This window comes from Anoplophora glabripennis, unplaced genomic scaffold (assembly GCF_000390285.2).
Source record: "Anoplophora glabripennis isolate ALB-LARVAE unplaced genomic scaffold, Agla_2.0 scaffold18, whole genome shotgun sequence".
Lineage (NCBI taxonomy): Eukaryota > Metazoa > Arthropoda > Insecta > Coleoptera > Cerambycidae > Anoplophora > Anoplophora glabripennis.
Genome location: NW_019416221.1, coordinates 859,452 through 873,226, shown reverse-complemented (window position 1 = coordinate 873,226; position 13,775 = coordinate 859,452). Strand labels below are relative to the sequence as shown.

The 13,775-nt window shown below is 32.5% G+C and overlaps 2 protein-coding genes across 4 annotated transcripts; one reads left to right on the top strand and one right to left on the bottom strand.

The window, feature by feature from the left end:
- The first annotated feature begins 655 nt into the window (after positions 1 to 655).
- On the top strand, positions 656 to 8,508 carry LOC108908245. 2 transcript variants are annotated; one of them, XM_018712216.1, is made up of 5 exons: positions 656 to 737; positions 3,111 to 3,295; positions 7,136 to 7,467; positions 7,809 to 8,048; positions 8,285 to 8,508. In XM_018712216.1, the coding sequence occupies exons 2-5, from the start codon at positions 3,273 to 3,275 to the stop codon at positions 8,488 to 8,490; spliced, it is 801 nt and encodes a 266-aa protein (XP_018567732.1). In that variant the 5' UTR covers positions 656 to 737; positions 3,111 to 3,272; the 3' UTR covers positions 8,491 to 8,508. The 2 variants fall into 2 exon arrangements, with proteins under 2 accessions (XP_018567732.1, XP_018567733.1); XM_018712217.1 differs by having other exon boundaries at positions 7,809 to 8,052; positions 8,285 to 8,369.
- A 2,471-nt stretch (positions 8,509 to 10,979) lies between these two features.
- Positions 10,980 to 13,556, bottom strand: LOC108908244 (ras-related GTP-binding protein C). Of its 2 annotated transcripts, none has more exons than XM_018712214.2 (8): positions 13,519 to 13,556; positions 13,290 to 13,441; positions 12,949 to 13,177; positions 12,241 to 12,418; positions 12,046 to 12,182; positions 11,837 to 11,979; positions 11,630 to 11,778; positions 10,980 to 11,406 (listed from the first exon to the last, which is right to left on the bottom strand). In XM_018712214.2, the coding sequence occupies exons 1-8, from the start codon at positions 13,519 to 13,521 to the stop codon at positions 11,258 to 11,260; spliced, it is 1,140 nt and encodes a 379-aa protein (XP_018567730.1). In that variant the 5' UTR covers positions 13,522 to 13,556; the 3' UTR covers positions 10,980 to 11,257. The 2 variants fall into 2 exon arrangements, with proteins under 2 accessions (XP_018567730.1, XP_018567731.1); XM_018712215.2 differs by having other exon boundaries at positions 11,241 to 11,359.
- Between the last annotated feature and the right edge of the window lie 219 nt (positions 13,557 to 13,775).

The window sequence follows — 13,775 nt, the reverse complement described above, 5'->3', positions numbered from 1 at the left end:
TCGAAAAATGAAGTCATAAAATTTCTATTTAGTTCGACGGTCACTAATTTGATGTGACACTTTTATGTGTTTTGTTTTTTTTTTGTAGAAGTTAGATTGTGTAACTAATTTACTGTTAAAAATTTCTATTAATATATGGCGGCATAATTCTCAAGTGGTTAGTCTTTGAGTTGAAGATTTATGTGGGCGAGGTGACGGCATATTATTAATCAGTAGGCCACATTTGCGTCCAAGATCGAGTTGTTTCAAATACCCTTCTGTTCAGGAATGAGGAAGACCTGGAACTGTCCTAGTTTAGTCAATCGGTGCTAGGCATACTAAATTAATCCAAAATAAACGAAAAAACAACAAAATTAAACCGTGAACAATTTAAATTTAAGCAGAATGCGTTCCCGTTCCGAACGCTTGCGAAGGGCAACGGAGCTTAACCTCTTCTGCTCCTATGAAAAAGCTGCTACTGCCAGTTGACTTCACACTTGGTACGATATGATGGTAAACGGGTAAACACAAACTCGCACGTTAATTCGACGTAATGGGATTTACCGAATACGCTCTCACGGCTTCATTTTGTTACCCTTTTATTTTAGTTTTCAGTTCGGTTTACAAGAAGATGTGTGTGCATTGTAAATTTTTAGTTATTTACTTCAGTGTTTAGTGACGGTAGAGTGTATGTTTATGTCTTTAAGTTTCTGAGTGATATTATGTAAAAGCATGTGTACGAATCCAGAGCTGACAAGGTTAGAGCCTACTGTTTGTCAGGAGCAAACGTGCTGTTACAAGAAATCGATATCAGATAGATTATCCCGACGTATACAGGGTGTCTCGCCGGGAACTGCGTCGATCGACATCTAGGAAAGTACTGCTTCGAAAAATTTAAAAATTTGGCAACACGGCAATGTCCCTGGAGCGAACACAACTAAAATATCTAGAACTCTCCAGTACTTCCGGTTATAACTTCGTTATTTTAAATGGGACACCCTATATGTTAATACATTTTCGTATTCTATGTGAAATTTGAGGGTCACTTTATTAAATATTCCCTATACCCAGGAGTTATAGATTTTGAGATATTAATTTTTAAAGAAAAATTTGACAGATACAAGGGTTCGCGGAGATGCTAGTAATTCTTTTTCAGGAGCGTGATAACAAGCGGATTTTTGGTACCTCTAAAGGGCATAGGTAACACTACATTATGGTATACCAACAAATTAAAATATTTAATACTAGCTAGGTGTTTCATTTTTGCCGTTACATTTTGATAACTTCAAACAGCTGTAACTTTATTAACTTAAATGGGACACCCTGTATTTTTCCTTTCAAGCCGTATACACCAGGAAAATTTGCGAAAATAAAAGAGAAACTCGAAAAAATTCCTATCAGCGATATTATTGTAAAATTGTCTAAAGGAACATAATACAAGACATCTCTCATCTCGTGAGTCAAAAAATTTGATTAGCTAACTTTTCTATTTAAACAAATAAGTGAGGAAAACAGTTTTTTCACTTTGCAGGGAAAACCATCAATTTTAGCGGAAAGTGACTCACAGACAGCTTGTAGGGAATAAAATTATCTACAAAATGAGACTTGTTAAATTAAAATCGGTGTATAAATAAAGTTATTGCAAAAAACAAGAAAACTGTCAATTTTTTAATTTGTTTGTAACTATCGCATTTATTGTTAAAATTTTATAAAACCTATGACAAGTTGAGGGTTTTGTCATACTTTAAAAGTGTCCCAAAAGTGGGCGCTGCAGATGCCATAGTATTCGCACAATTCAATTTGTTTATAACGGAGGTTCCAAAAGTTATGAACTTTAAGCCTCTGTACAGACGTTAATTTTCAACCAAACATGATTCTGAAATTGTCGTTGTAATCTTAAAGACGTAATTAAGCGACCTATTATATAGCGCAATTGTTTATAAACATTAAGACTTGTATTTTTCGCAAAATAAAGTTTACGACGTAAACTACGGTTTCCCGTGAATTGCATTGAAAAATGTGGAAAATTAACGACTCACGAGCCCTTTAAAGAGAAGGTACTTGCTAAGTAAACTGTCCGGCGTGGTGTGGTGATGGGGGAAGCTCGTCCAATCGAGTCGCGCGCGCGAGAAAAGTGAAATCCAAAGTTCAAATTGATGCGCGCTATAAATTTTGCAATATCTCGGCTTCTGTTCATCGTAGAAACTTCTTTTTTTTTAACTGGGGTAGCTCGACGAAAAAATGACAATGGGCATATTTACCAATTCGTAGAATAGACCTGAACCCCAGAAAAAATTTCTTCTTCTTTTATACTTAATTTTTTTAATTTTCAAAAATGTCACAAACATTATTGTTAAACGAAATATTAATTAAAATTTCAATTTAGGAATTATTTTACTATTATTAAATAAATAAATGAAGCTATCGTTCATTTAAAAAGTTATTTTTTTTTACATATTAAGCCAAAGTAAACTTATTTTTTCAACAGTTTGTTAGCTATTTAATTACGATTTAAATGTAAAATTAATGTAAAAATTCAAAAATTATTTTCAAATTATTATTATTTATTGTTGAGATTTAAAAAAGAATTTGAATTTATTGCAAAATTCTCAAAATTAAAAAATATTAATAAAAATAATGCGGTCGATAAAATTACAATTTTAACTTCTTGAAATTTTAAAATATATAGTTTTTTTTATTATATTCATTATTAATTTTATACAAAAAAATGTTTGCTACATAATCAAAATTAATTAAAAAAATATTAATCACAACCATTTTTAATAATAGATATAATGCAATATAATACAATATAAAATTTAAATTTTATGAAAAATTCTATAACTCCTGGGTATAGAGAATATTTAATAAAGTGACCCTAAAATTTCACATAGAATCCGAAAATGCAATAATATATAGGGTGTCCCATTTGAAATAACGAAGTTGGCGTCGACTTCCGGTATAACCGGAAGTGCTGGAGAGTTGTAGATATTTTAGTTGTGTTTGCCCCAGGGACATTGCCATGTTGCCAAATTTTCAAATTTTTCGGAGCAGTACTTTCCTGGATATCGATCGACGCAGTTCCCGGTGGGACACCCTGTACATGTACCGAATAAAAAAATGTTTTTAAGACTGGTTCAGCACTTAAGAGATTACGGGAGTTTTGTACGCCAATAATCTGATATTGGACAGGAACAAACTCGGAGATTAAGAAACAAAAAACCAGAAATTTTTAAAGCTGTGGAAGAGGACCCTGGTGCCAGTACTCGAAGATTAATCACAAGATTTCAAGTATGTTATGTGCTGTAAAAATTAGGTGAGTAAACAGTTCGTGTACTTATTACTGTTTTGAGTTTTCTATCGTCGTTTTTTTTTTCGGTGTTGGCGTTTGCTTCACGCCACCATGACGCATGACAGGCATCGTTTTGACGCTGTCATTTATACAATCATTTTTTTAAATTATATATATTTGCCTAGAACCATATGTAATGTCGCTATATGCACGCATGGGTGATGTCAAATTATTTGATGAAATGTCCGAGTTGTAAAGTAATCCTTGTGTACCTTATTCTGATGGTAGCGACAAGCGCGTCTCCTTCGGCGGAAAATCGAAAACCCACAGATCTGTTCATCGCCAAGCGGAATTTTCTATCAAGGGAACGCAACTATTTGAGGGACAAGCCCATAAGTAACGATTTGAGGTCGTTTATTAGGAAATATAAGAGAAGAACCTTGGGGTTCCCGAAGAAATACAAAAGAGAAGAGGATGACCTTAAGGACCACGTGTTCGTAGTGAGAGATGGGAATATAGAGAGATTGGAAAATATAAGTGACGTTACTGCTAACGTTCCGTCGGCCGATCCGTCCGGTTTGGGAAATTTTACCGTTATACCATTAATTATCCCTATAACTGTGAAAACATTTACCAATGTCACGTTCTGGTATGAAATCCTTATGCAGATATAGCCTGTTTCAGTTATAGTATATCCACAAAGTAGTAGGGAAAATGAATTATGGGGTTACAAACTGAAATTAAACAAATTATTTTTGTCTGATTACACAGGTCAACAAGGGTCAAGAAGCAGACACACTAATATGCATTCCCGAAGGATTTTGGTGCGCTGAATCCGAATCTGGCCGCGGAATTGCTCTATCACGTCAGGTTTTTGAGATATCCTTACCTAAAAGTGCAAAAAACACTGTTTTTCCTCATATTTGAGGTTATGTAGTAATGCCATATATTCTTTTTTAAAAAAAAAAGATACATATAATTTAAAAGTACAAGGCTCCCTCTTTCGAATGCCGTTGAGTTTGCTCAAATATCTTTTTTTTTTCATTGAGATATCACATGTTGAAATTTCTAAGTTTATCAGTTTCTTAATATGCGAAAATCTACCAAGGATCCCTTAGACGTCAAATAGTTGATTGCAGTTCAGAAACTTCATACTCAGAAACATTCAGTACATACGAACTCAAATCCACAATGCACAAATCCCAAATCCACAATCCCTAAACCCACCAACCCCAATCCCACAAAACCCGAACCTACAAACTCCAAGCTTACAAACCCCAAGCCCACCAACTCCAAACCCATAAACCGTATGGGTATGAAGTTTCTGAATTGCAATCAACTGCTTGATGTCTAAGGGATCCTTTCGCATTTAAGAAACTGAGAAACTTAAAAATTTCAACATGTGCAGGATTCTTAGCGGCCGGGAAAACCGGGAAAAGTCAGGGAATTCGTTATTCTTCATAAACAACAGGGAATAGTCAGGGAATTTTAAAAATATTCATGAAAGTCAGGGAATTTGATGTTTGCAATTGGAAATTTTGTGAAAGCCGGCCCTGGGTTCTTGAAAGAGAAAACTATTTGTGGTTTTGAAACCTTTATAAGAGATTCTTAGGGTATAAAAAAGATTATGGAGTCCAGTCGAGAAAAAATGTAATGCATAAACACCAATTAGTATGTAAAAATGAACTACAAGACTACAAGTGACCTGGATTTTTTTTTTAGTCGGGGAAAACTTGGAAAAGTCAGGGAATTCTTTATTACTTTTGAACTATGAACCCTGTGTGATATCTCAACGAAATATATATATATATATATATATATAGATAAAAAGAATAGATGGCATTACAACATAACCTCAAATATGACGAAAAACAGTGTTTTTTTGCACTTTTAGGTTAGGATATCGCTAAAACCTGACGTCATAGAGCAATTCTGCTGCCAGATTCGGATTCAGCGCACCTAAATCCTTCGGAAATATATATTCAAGTTTCTGCTTCCAAAAAAAAAGTTAAATTTTGTTGGTACGTGTTATCTAAACCCATGATGCAGTTTCTGTGATGACCCCTTTTCAAAACAAAAATGTTATAACGCCAATCAAAAGTACATAGAATCAAAGAATCGTAACATATTAATTTTATGTTTAGTAAAAGAAACGGAAATATAAGTACAGGGTGTTTCATAAATAATGCGCAAATATTTTAAGGTGTTTAAAAATTAATTTTAGGGGGGGTACTTCCAATACATTTTTTTCGATTTGAGCCTACTTGAGAAAATATTCAAATCTCAAAATGGCCGAAAAAATTAGATTTCATTTTTTTATTAAATTTTTGGTTCATATTTGCTTATCTTTTCCTATTGATAAAAAAAGAATTTTTGCAAAAAATGCGTCAAAAATGGCGATCGTTTCTGGTGAAATAATTTATTTTTTTGCTCGTAAACCATTAAGTATACGAAAAAATGGGGAGAGTAAAAAAAGATTCTAAATGAAATGTAGTGTTAAAAGCTATTTTTCTTGTTGGAATTGGCTAACGTAGGAAAAGTTGTGAGAGAAATAAAACCATAGACAAAAAACCAAGTGGTGCTAATTTCTTTAATTCGAAGATATAAACCAGAAAAAAGACTACCAAAAAATACCATTCAACTAGTTGTTAACATGTAACAAAATTCAAATTTCTAAATTTAACCGTTTTCGTGAAAAAAAAAAGTTTTTTTTTTGGCCATTTTGAGATTTGAATATTTTCTCAGGGGGGGGGGCTCAAATAAAAAAAAATATATAAGGAAGTACCACCCCCCCCTTAAAATTACTTTCTAAATAAACACCTTAAAATATTTGCACATCATTATGAAACACCTTGTATAAATTATAAAATATATCCCCCTTTGACCGTGTCGCTACACCTTTAATTTTGAAAACAATCTGGACATCCAAAAATCTAGGTATGCAAGAAATATTTAACCTTGCAGACAAAAAAGTTTAATTTTCTATATACAAGGTGTTCCAGAATAACGTGTACAACGGATTAGTGGACTCAAAATAGGCAGGTTTAGGCTAATTCACCTATACACGAAATCACTTCGTTTGGCCGCTAGATGGCATTAAAGTTCGTGAAAATTTTTTGAATTTTGTAAATAAATCGAATCGATTTTGATTATTTTTGGGGTGTGGACATTTCTTTCAATCTACAAAATGTGATATTATAGTGTTTTTTTTAAACTTACAACTCCTACAAAATTGATGTATGGTGATAATATCCGTTCATAACTTTTTCCTCGTTCAGACAACTATTTTTTATTTGATAGAATTTTGTTTACTACGATAAGATATACGCTAATTCATTTTTCGATATGGATACACCCCTACGACGAATTAGAGTTATTTACAACATGCCTAATTTTATCAAAATAATTCGTAAAAACAATAAAATACAATAAAAAATACTGGAGATAAAAGTAACAAAGTTGAGGTTATTAAATTTAGTACAACATATAAAATGACCACCGTTGTTTCTACAACAAAGGTTAAGTTGGCGAAGAAAGTTAAAGGACACCTAGTACTTAATTTTCACGAACTTTGAGGCCATTTATCGGCCAAACGAAGCGATTTTGGATATATATGTGAATTAGCCTAAATCTGCCTATTTTGAGTCCACAAATCTGTGGTCTTCCGTTGTTCTGGGACACCCTGTATATTCTTGATTATCTAAGTTCCTGAAAGAACATATAGGGTTGCTAACTTTTTCTAGAAACTTTCATATAGAAACTTTTGAATCAACTGAAATTTGAAAACAAAACTCGTCTTGAAAAAATAATAATAGTACAAATCGTAGGAATAGCTAGAACATTGAATGAATTAATTAATTTCAGTAACAACGTTACCCACTACGCTGATGAAGATTTTCCTTCAACTGAATCACTCAAAAAAGCAACTGATTACACTGAAATTGATCAAATAAAGAATCCGACTAAAGAAGAACAGACAGCAAAACCAAACAGAACGACATTTTCCATTTCCGTATCAACGATGAAGGTCGCAAACCATACCAACTCGACTACTACTGTTACTACAACGGAAGTTATAGTGGACGATTCCACCAGCACCAAATCACAGAATATGAAGTTTTTAAACAAAGTCCTTTCGGATGTGCAGGAACTGATATCTTACGAAAAGGAAGGCAAATCATCCGGTAGCAACGAAGGTGCATGCATTTTGTCACTTTTTTACATTCCTGGTGATTTATACGGGGTGGCCCAGGTTTTAATCGGGAAAATTCCTTGGGTGAAAAACCTAATTATTTTAAACATAAACTTTCGTTTCGTTTTCGAGATACAGGTTGTCGAAATTGGGAGAAAACTATCACATTTTCTAAAATAGTTCTGAGGAAGTTTGATGTAGACTGATGAAACTTGGGTCACTGATTTATCTAATTAGAGCTAAAAATAATAGAAACGTCAATCAGTTGTTTGTTGATGTAAGGAGAAACTGACCACCATATATTATTTATTTAATTTGAGTGACTTTTTTTTAACTTCTGAACAGGAGCCATGTGTACCATAGTAGGTGACTGGGACAGTAAGGTTGGAGGGATGCAACTTCAAATAGCAGCCAGAAATGAATCTCGTCGCAGCCCAACCGTTGAACTAGTCCAACAAGAACCCAAGGCTGAGAGTGGGTTTCTAAAAACTGGCAAATGGAATATCACGACACTTATGCCCTTCAACCACTCTTCGCTTATAATGTTAACTGCCATATCCGAAAAAAGCGTAGCCTCTTTCCTAGGTAGGTAGGTATTTATATATAAGAATATTCGTATTTTCTATGTAGGGTTAAGTGGGGTAAGTTCGGAAATGGCGCAACTCGCAACACATGAATAATGAAAAAAAGTGTGTAAACTTACCCCACCTTCCCTTAATAATGAGAAAAGTAATCGAAATAGTACAGCAAAAAATTTATAACGTTTGTCGTCTCGGATTCATTGCCAGTCTTCTATACTGCTTAAGTAATTTTTTTCTTAGGTGACTGCAGAATATGTGAAGGTTCAGAAACGATAACAGGCAATTGGATGTTAATGGTGAAATCAACAAACTGCAAAGATCGGCAAGACAGCCACTCCTTCTTCAGTGACGTAATGAGAAAGAGCAATATAAGAAAACTGCAGAAAGTGCACCTAAACGAGATGAGTACGATGAGTACTAGTCTGGCCTCGACAACGGAATTGTAGACTGTATTTATTTTTAATGCTAACTACATTTAATTTAAGAAGTTATTTTGATCTTTATACAAGTAGAAATATAATTACAAAAGTAGTGTTGCGTAAATCAATTATATTCATAGAAATCCGCTCTCTGCGGGTATGGTAGCATGGAAGATTGGCTGGGGTAAATATGAGAGATTGATATTAGTACACATTTGACCATGCCCCTAATTAAGGTTTTCCAGGTTTCCCTTATTCCTGCACTGACTGGTGGTTAGGGCTTATCAACGTAAGTCGTTTTTGAACACACATGGGGTCTACTGAATAATAATATGCCATCCCTTCCCTCGCCACAAGTCTTCGACTATTATTTAATTTTAGCTTACCGGATTTTCCTCCCTATGTTTTCAGGAGTGGGTTTTAGGAAAATGAAAACAATTTTAGCAAACATTAGTTTATTGTGTTTATACAAAAAAAGATAAATAATGTTGGAACACTACAATTTGTACATAATGTATAATTGAGACTTAACAGAAATGTACAAGACATCATTCAGATTATAACGAAAACAGTCCACTAATGATGGATTGTACATAAATAAAAGGACGTTAATATAATGCTAGAGAAACTAAAGGAAAAAAAATTTGACTAGTAAATTGCAAATCAGAAATTTGTTTTGCAACCAAAGGCATTATTTTATTCTTATAATAATTTGGGCATATTACAACAAGTGTAACGTAAAATATATTTTGTCTATAAACAAATGGTAAACTCATAATCTTTGACTCTGATCAATACAAATGGCGACACCCTGTATATTTGATTAAAATGATTAAAAAATGCTAACAATTTTGTAATAATTTCCAAATATTTCTTACAAATATATGCGTGTTAATATTCTAATATTTAAGCATTTAGATTTCTTTCAATAAGTTGAGATATAACCATTTTTTTTTAAAGTGCAATTGAAGCACACAAAAGCTTATACTGTAACGATTTTTTCTTGGTTTATTACACAGGATGTTTTTCAAGTTGCAGTTTTCCATTTAGCCTGATATTTTCAAGTAACATTTTTTCGACATCTTAACAAGAAAAATCTTATTAACGGTGATTTTTTTTGTTAAAAGCTGAAAATCACAAAAAATGGAATTGATTATACTTAGGAAAACATTTGTTCTTATTTAGGTAGGAGGTTATGCACGATATTTCCTAAAAGGAGTAGTGATTTCGGTTGATATGTTACATATTTGTGTCGCGTCTACAACAGACTTAATTTATTCATGTGGTATCATAGCTTCATCTCATATTAAACAAAGTGTTGATACTATTTAAATAATTGACAGGTGAACAGGCCACACAATAAGCTAATATGGAAGTTCACCAGATTTTAGTCCATGTGACTTTTACATATAATAGGCTATTATTGAGTATATCCAAAAAAGCAGGGTTAAAAGGAACTATTAAATTAGAAGCTGGAAATTGGAGATAGGAGTGAAAATACACCCCTTTCAGTTTTTTAATTGTAGTTCATAGGAAAAGTTATTTAGACAATTGAATTTCCCATCGAAATGGCTTATTTAAAAAATTTAAAAAGACAACTTTATTAAAAAAAATTGTTAATAAACAATTTGAAAAAAGCAAAAAATTAGATTTTTATTATTTTTTTTACTTTTTTGCCTCTATTTTTTTTTAGTAAATATAAGTATAGGCATTGATCCATAAAAAAAGTAGATAAAATTTCCTTCAAAAAAAGAGGTTATACAGTATTTTTGGATTAGAATTGACTAATACATGGCCGCTCAAACTTAACAATTAGCCAATTTTTCAATTTTCGTCGCGTTTACCCTTATACGTTTTAATTCTCATTTTTTACAAAAGGAAGGATTCGTTCAAGGATTTTTATCACAAGACTTGTTCAAACGGTCATTAAATATAAAAAAAACCGCGGGGCGATATTAAATTAGAGGGTTGAAATTGAAGATAGGGGTGAAAATGCACTTTTTCAGTTTTTTAAACATAGCACGAAAGCGAAGCAAAATTTCGGTGTAGTTCATAGGAAAAATTTTTTAGAGAATTAAATTTCCTATGGAAATGGCTGATTAAAAAAATTTATGCAAAAAATCGTTAATAAACAATTTTAAAAAAGTAAAAAATAAGAATTTTTTCCATCTATCTATCATCTATCTCCAATTTCCACCCTCTAATTTAATAGCACTCCGCGTTTTTTTCATCTAAAATGACCATTTGAACGACTCATGTAATAAACTATCTTGAACGTCAAAAATCCTATATTCAATAGCCTATTACACAAACCAAAAAAAATGCTATGGAAATCATTTTGGGATATGCCGTTAGTACACTGAGTGATAACTTTGGACAACTTTTCATATCTAGACTCGTCTAAATTAAGGTGTTTGAGATTTTGAAAAATGTTCATTAAAAAAAATTGCTTGCTTTATCAAATTCTGTGTTAAAAAAAAAACAACTGAAAGTTAAAAAACACCCTGTATATGAATCTCATAAATTTTTTTTGCTAATAATACTAATAATTAACTTTTCTGCATTTTTTTATAACTCAAAAAAAAATGTTGTACGAGTCTCTTTAACGTAGTAGTAAATGACAAACAAGTAAATAATGGAATTTTCAAAAATACCTCCTAGTGTATAAAAAATTAAAATGTATTGCTTATTATAAACAAAAACGGTAATGTCATACAAGAAACAATTATACAACTTCAGCATCGAAAATATAAATTTTTTTTTGTTTGGAAATCGAGAAGGCGAGTTATCCTTATCAAGTAGGACTTATACCCTCACCGATGATGTTATTACCATTGACTAGCGGGCTTCCTACTGCGTTCGTCATTGGCTGGTTTTTATTCCTTAATTCGAACACCTGTTGAATAGCGTTTCGAAAGCAGATAAAATTGTAGTCTATTATACCTACAATAGACGTCACATGTCAGAAAGACACTTTTCCCCAGAAAAATTTGAAGAAAACGGAAAAATTAGGAAAATTCGAGATTTTATTAAAATTTAGGATATAAAGGGTGTAGGCACTATGTTTGCCAATATAAAAAATTGCCTTTTGAAATTATTTTCAAACCCAAAAAAATTATTAACGAAAAATATTTGCAACACTTTTAAAGTTAAAATATGTACTCACCTTTATGATCGAAATTGTCCTCTCTCAATATACAGACTAGAGCAAGGAATTTATTCACCTCCCGTAAATAGAGAACGGTACCATTATTCAACTTAATTAAACTAGAACTCTGTTCGTCAAACGCTGCGGGATCTTGCTCCTCCTTGACTCTGAAGAATAAAACGACGATTACAAAGGCAACGGTGAACCTAACGGCAAAAAAATTACCCGTATATCCAAGACACGTCAATTACGACATCGATCATATCACAACACAACTCGTAACTCTGCATATCCACTGGCGTTGAATCGGTCGCAATGTAAATTTTGGACACTACATCAAACAGGAATGACTTTTCGATAGCTGAGTTCTGTTCGGAAATATGGTGGTCGCATTAAAAAGCCGCACATGATATTTGGCAGTGAAATTTACTTACTGTATTTAAAATATTGAGCAAGTTCTCTAATGTTGGCAACTGGGGTATCAGTTTCTGGACGACTTTCGAGAAAGCCTCAAAAATGGAGTGGTCGTAGATGGAAGTTAAGTGAAAGCTAAGGTGAATTTGGTCATAACCTGAAAAGAATCAAATGATGGGACTAGCAAATGCGATTTGGAACCAACAAATGCATACCAGAGTCATTCAAGTCATCGGTAGCCCTTTGATGAATGTCCCTTTGAGATTCCATTTTAAAATCATCTCCTAGCCCATCTACTTTATGGATGAATACTTCAAATTTTATATTGGGATTAATTTTGTAAGCTTTGGTAACTGTCAAGTTAAGTTTGTTTAGCGCTTCCATATAATCATCCTGCAAATATATGATCATGATACTTTGCTCTTTACATCATCGTAATCATTTATTTTATAAACAATAGTTATACTTCAACCATTTACATTTTGAATTGACAAAAAATAAATAACAAACAAATTTTATGTAAAATATATCACACATATTTTTATTATAGTATAGGCATTATTACCCTATAACACCCATGATGCACTAGCCAATGTGAAAATTTTGTTACACATAGTTGGTATAACATTTGTTTCACATTTAATCTGTATTGAAGTTAATTATAGATATTCATAATGTCCTAGGATGTTATTTCTCATTTAATGTATTTCAAAATAGTGTTTATTACAAAATAGCAGACTAGTAGGATATTGAAACATTTTGTAAATAAACAGCAGTCACAATACTACTTATAAGAATCACAAGTATACAATCAGATGTTTGCCTATCTTTTACAGCAAATAATGGAAAATTTTAAATTTCTAGACACAAATATTTATGTTAAGTATTACTTTTAATATAACGTATATTAAAGAATTTCATACCTGAGCATCGATTACAAATATTAGAGCACCACAGCCTCCAAAAATCATGTCATAATCGAAAGTGGAATCAAAAAAATCTATTTGTCCAGGGAAATCCCATATCTGGAACTGTACGAAACTAGAATTGTTTATATCATCCTTTACGATTTTATTTGTGCTTTCTAAAAACAGAGTTTCATTTGGGGACATTTTATGAAAAACAACTTTCTGTATCGATGATTTTCCAGATCTGAAATTTTATAGCAATTTAGTACATGTATAGCATATATCGTTTTATACATAATTTTGTTGGATTAAATGAAAACTGTGTAATAGGATGAAATAGTTCTTAATGTTATTACCTTCGGAGTCCCATAAGCAATATCCTTGGTTTTTGATCGCCTGATGATGAGAGAATATCATGATCTCCATCGAAAGCCCCATATCCAAAGTCTTTTGGGAATGATCCAGCGGTACCATCAAAAGTAACTTCCTCCTCGTCATCTTGATAGGACTAAAATTTTATCATAAACAAATCGACAAAAGAACAAAAGCACATAACCTAATATTTGCCCCAAATGCAATACTTACCATTTTTAAAACCAAATTATATAGAATTAAATAAAAAAATTAGCATTTGTCTAGTACGCTACAAATTACAAAATATGCACCTAGCACCTACAAATTTTTTAACAGAATTTGTTTTTTTTATAGGCTGCCAATTTGGGATTCTGCGCATTACTGCAACTACCACAGAACAGATCCAAAATGCAAATCTACTACTCAGAATAGCTGCTTTCCATTTGTATGGGAACTGCTTCTTAAGTGTTCTTCTGCTGTTTTACTCT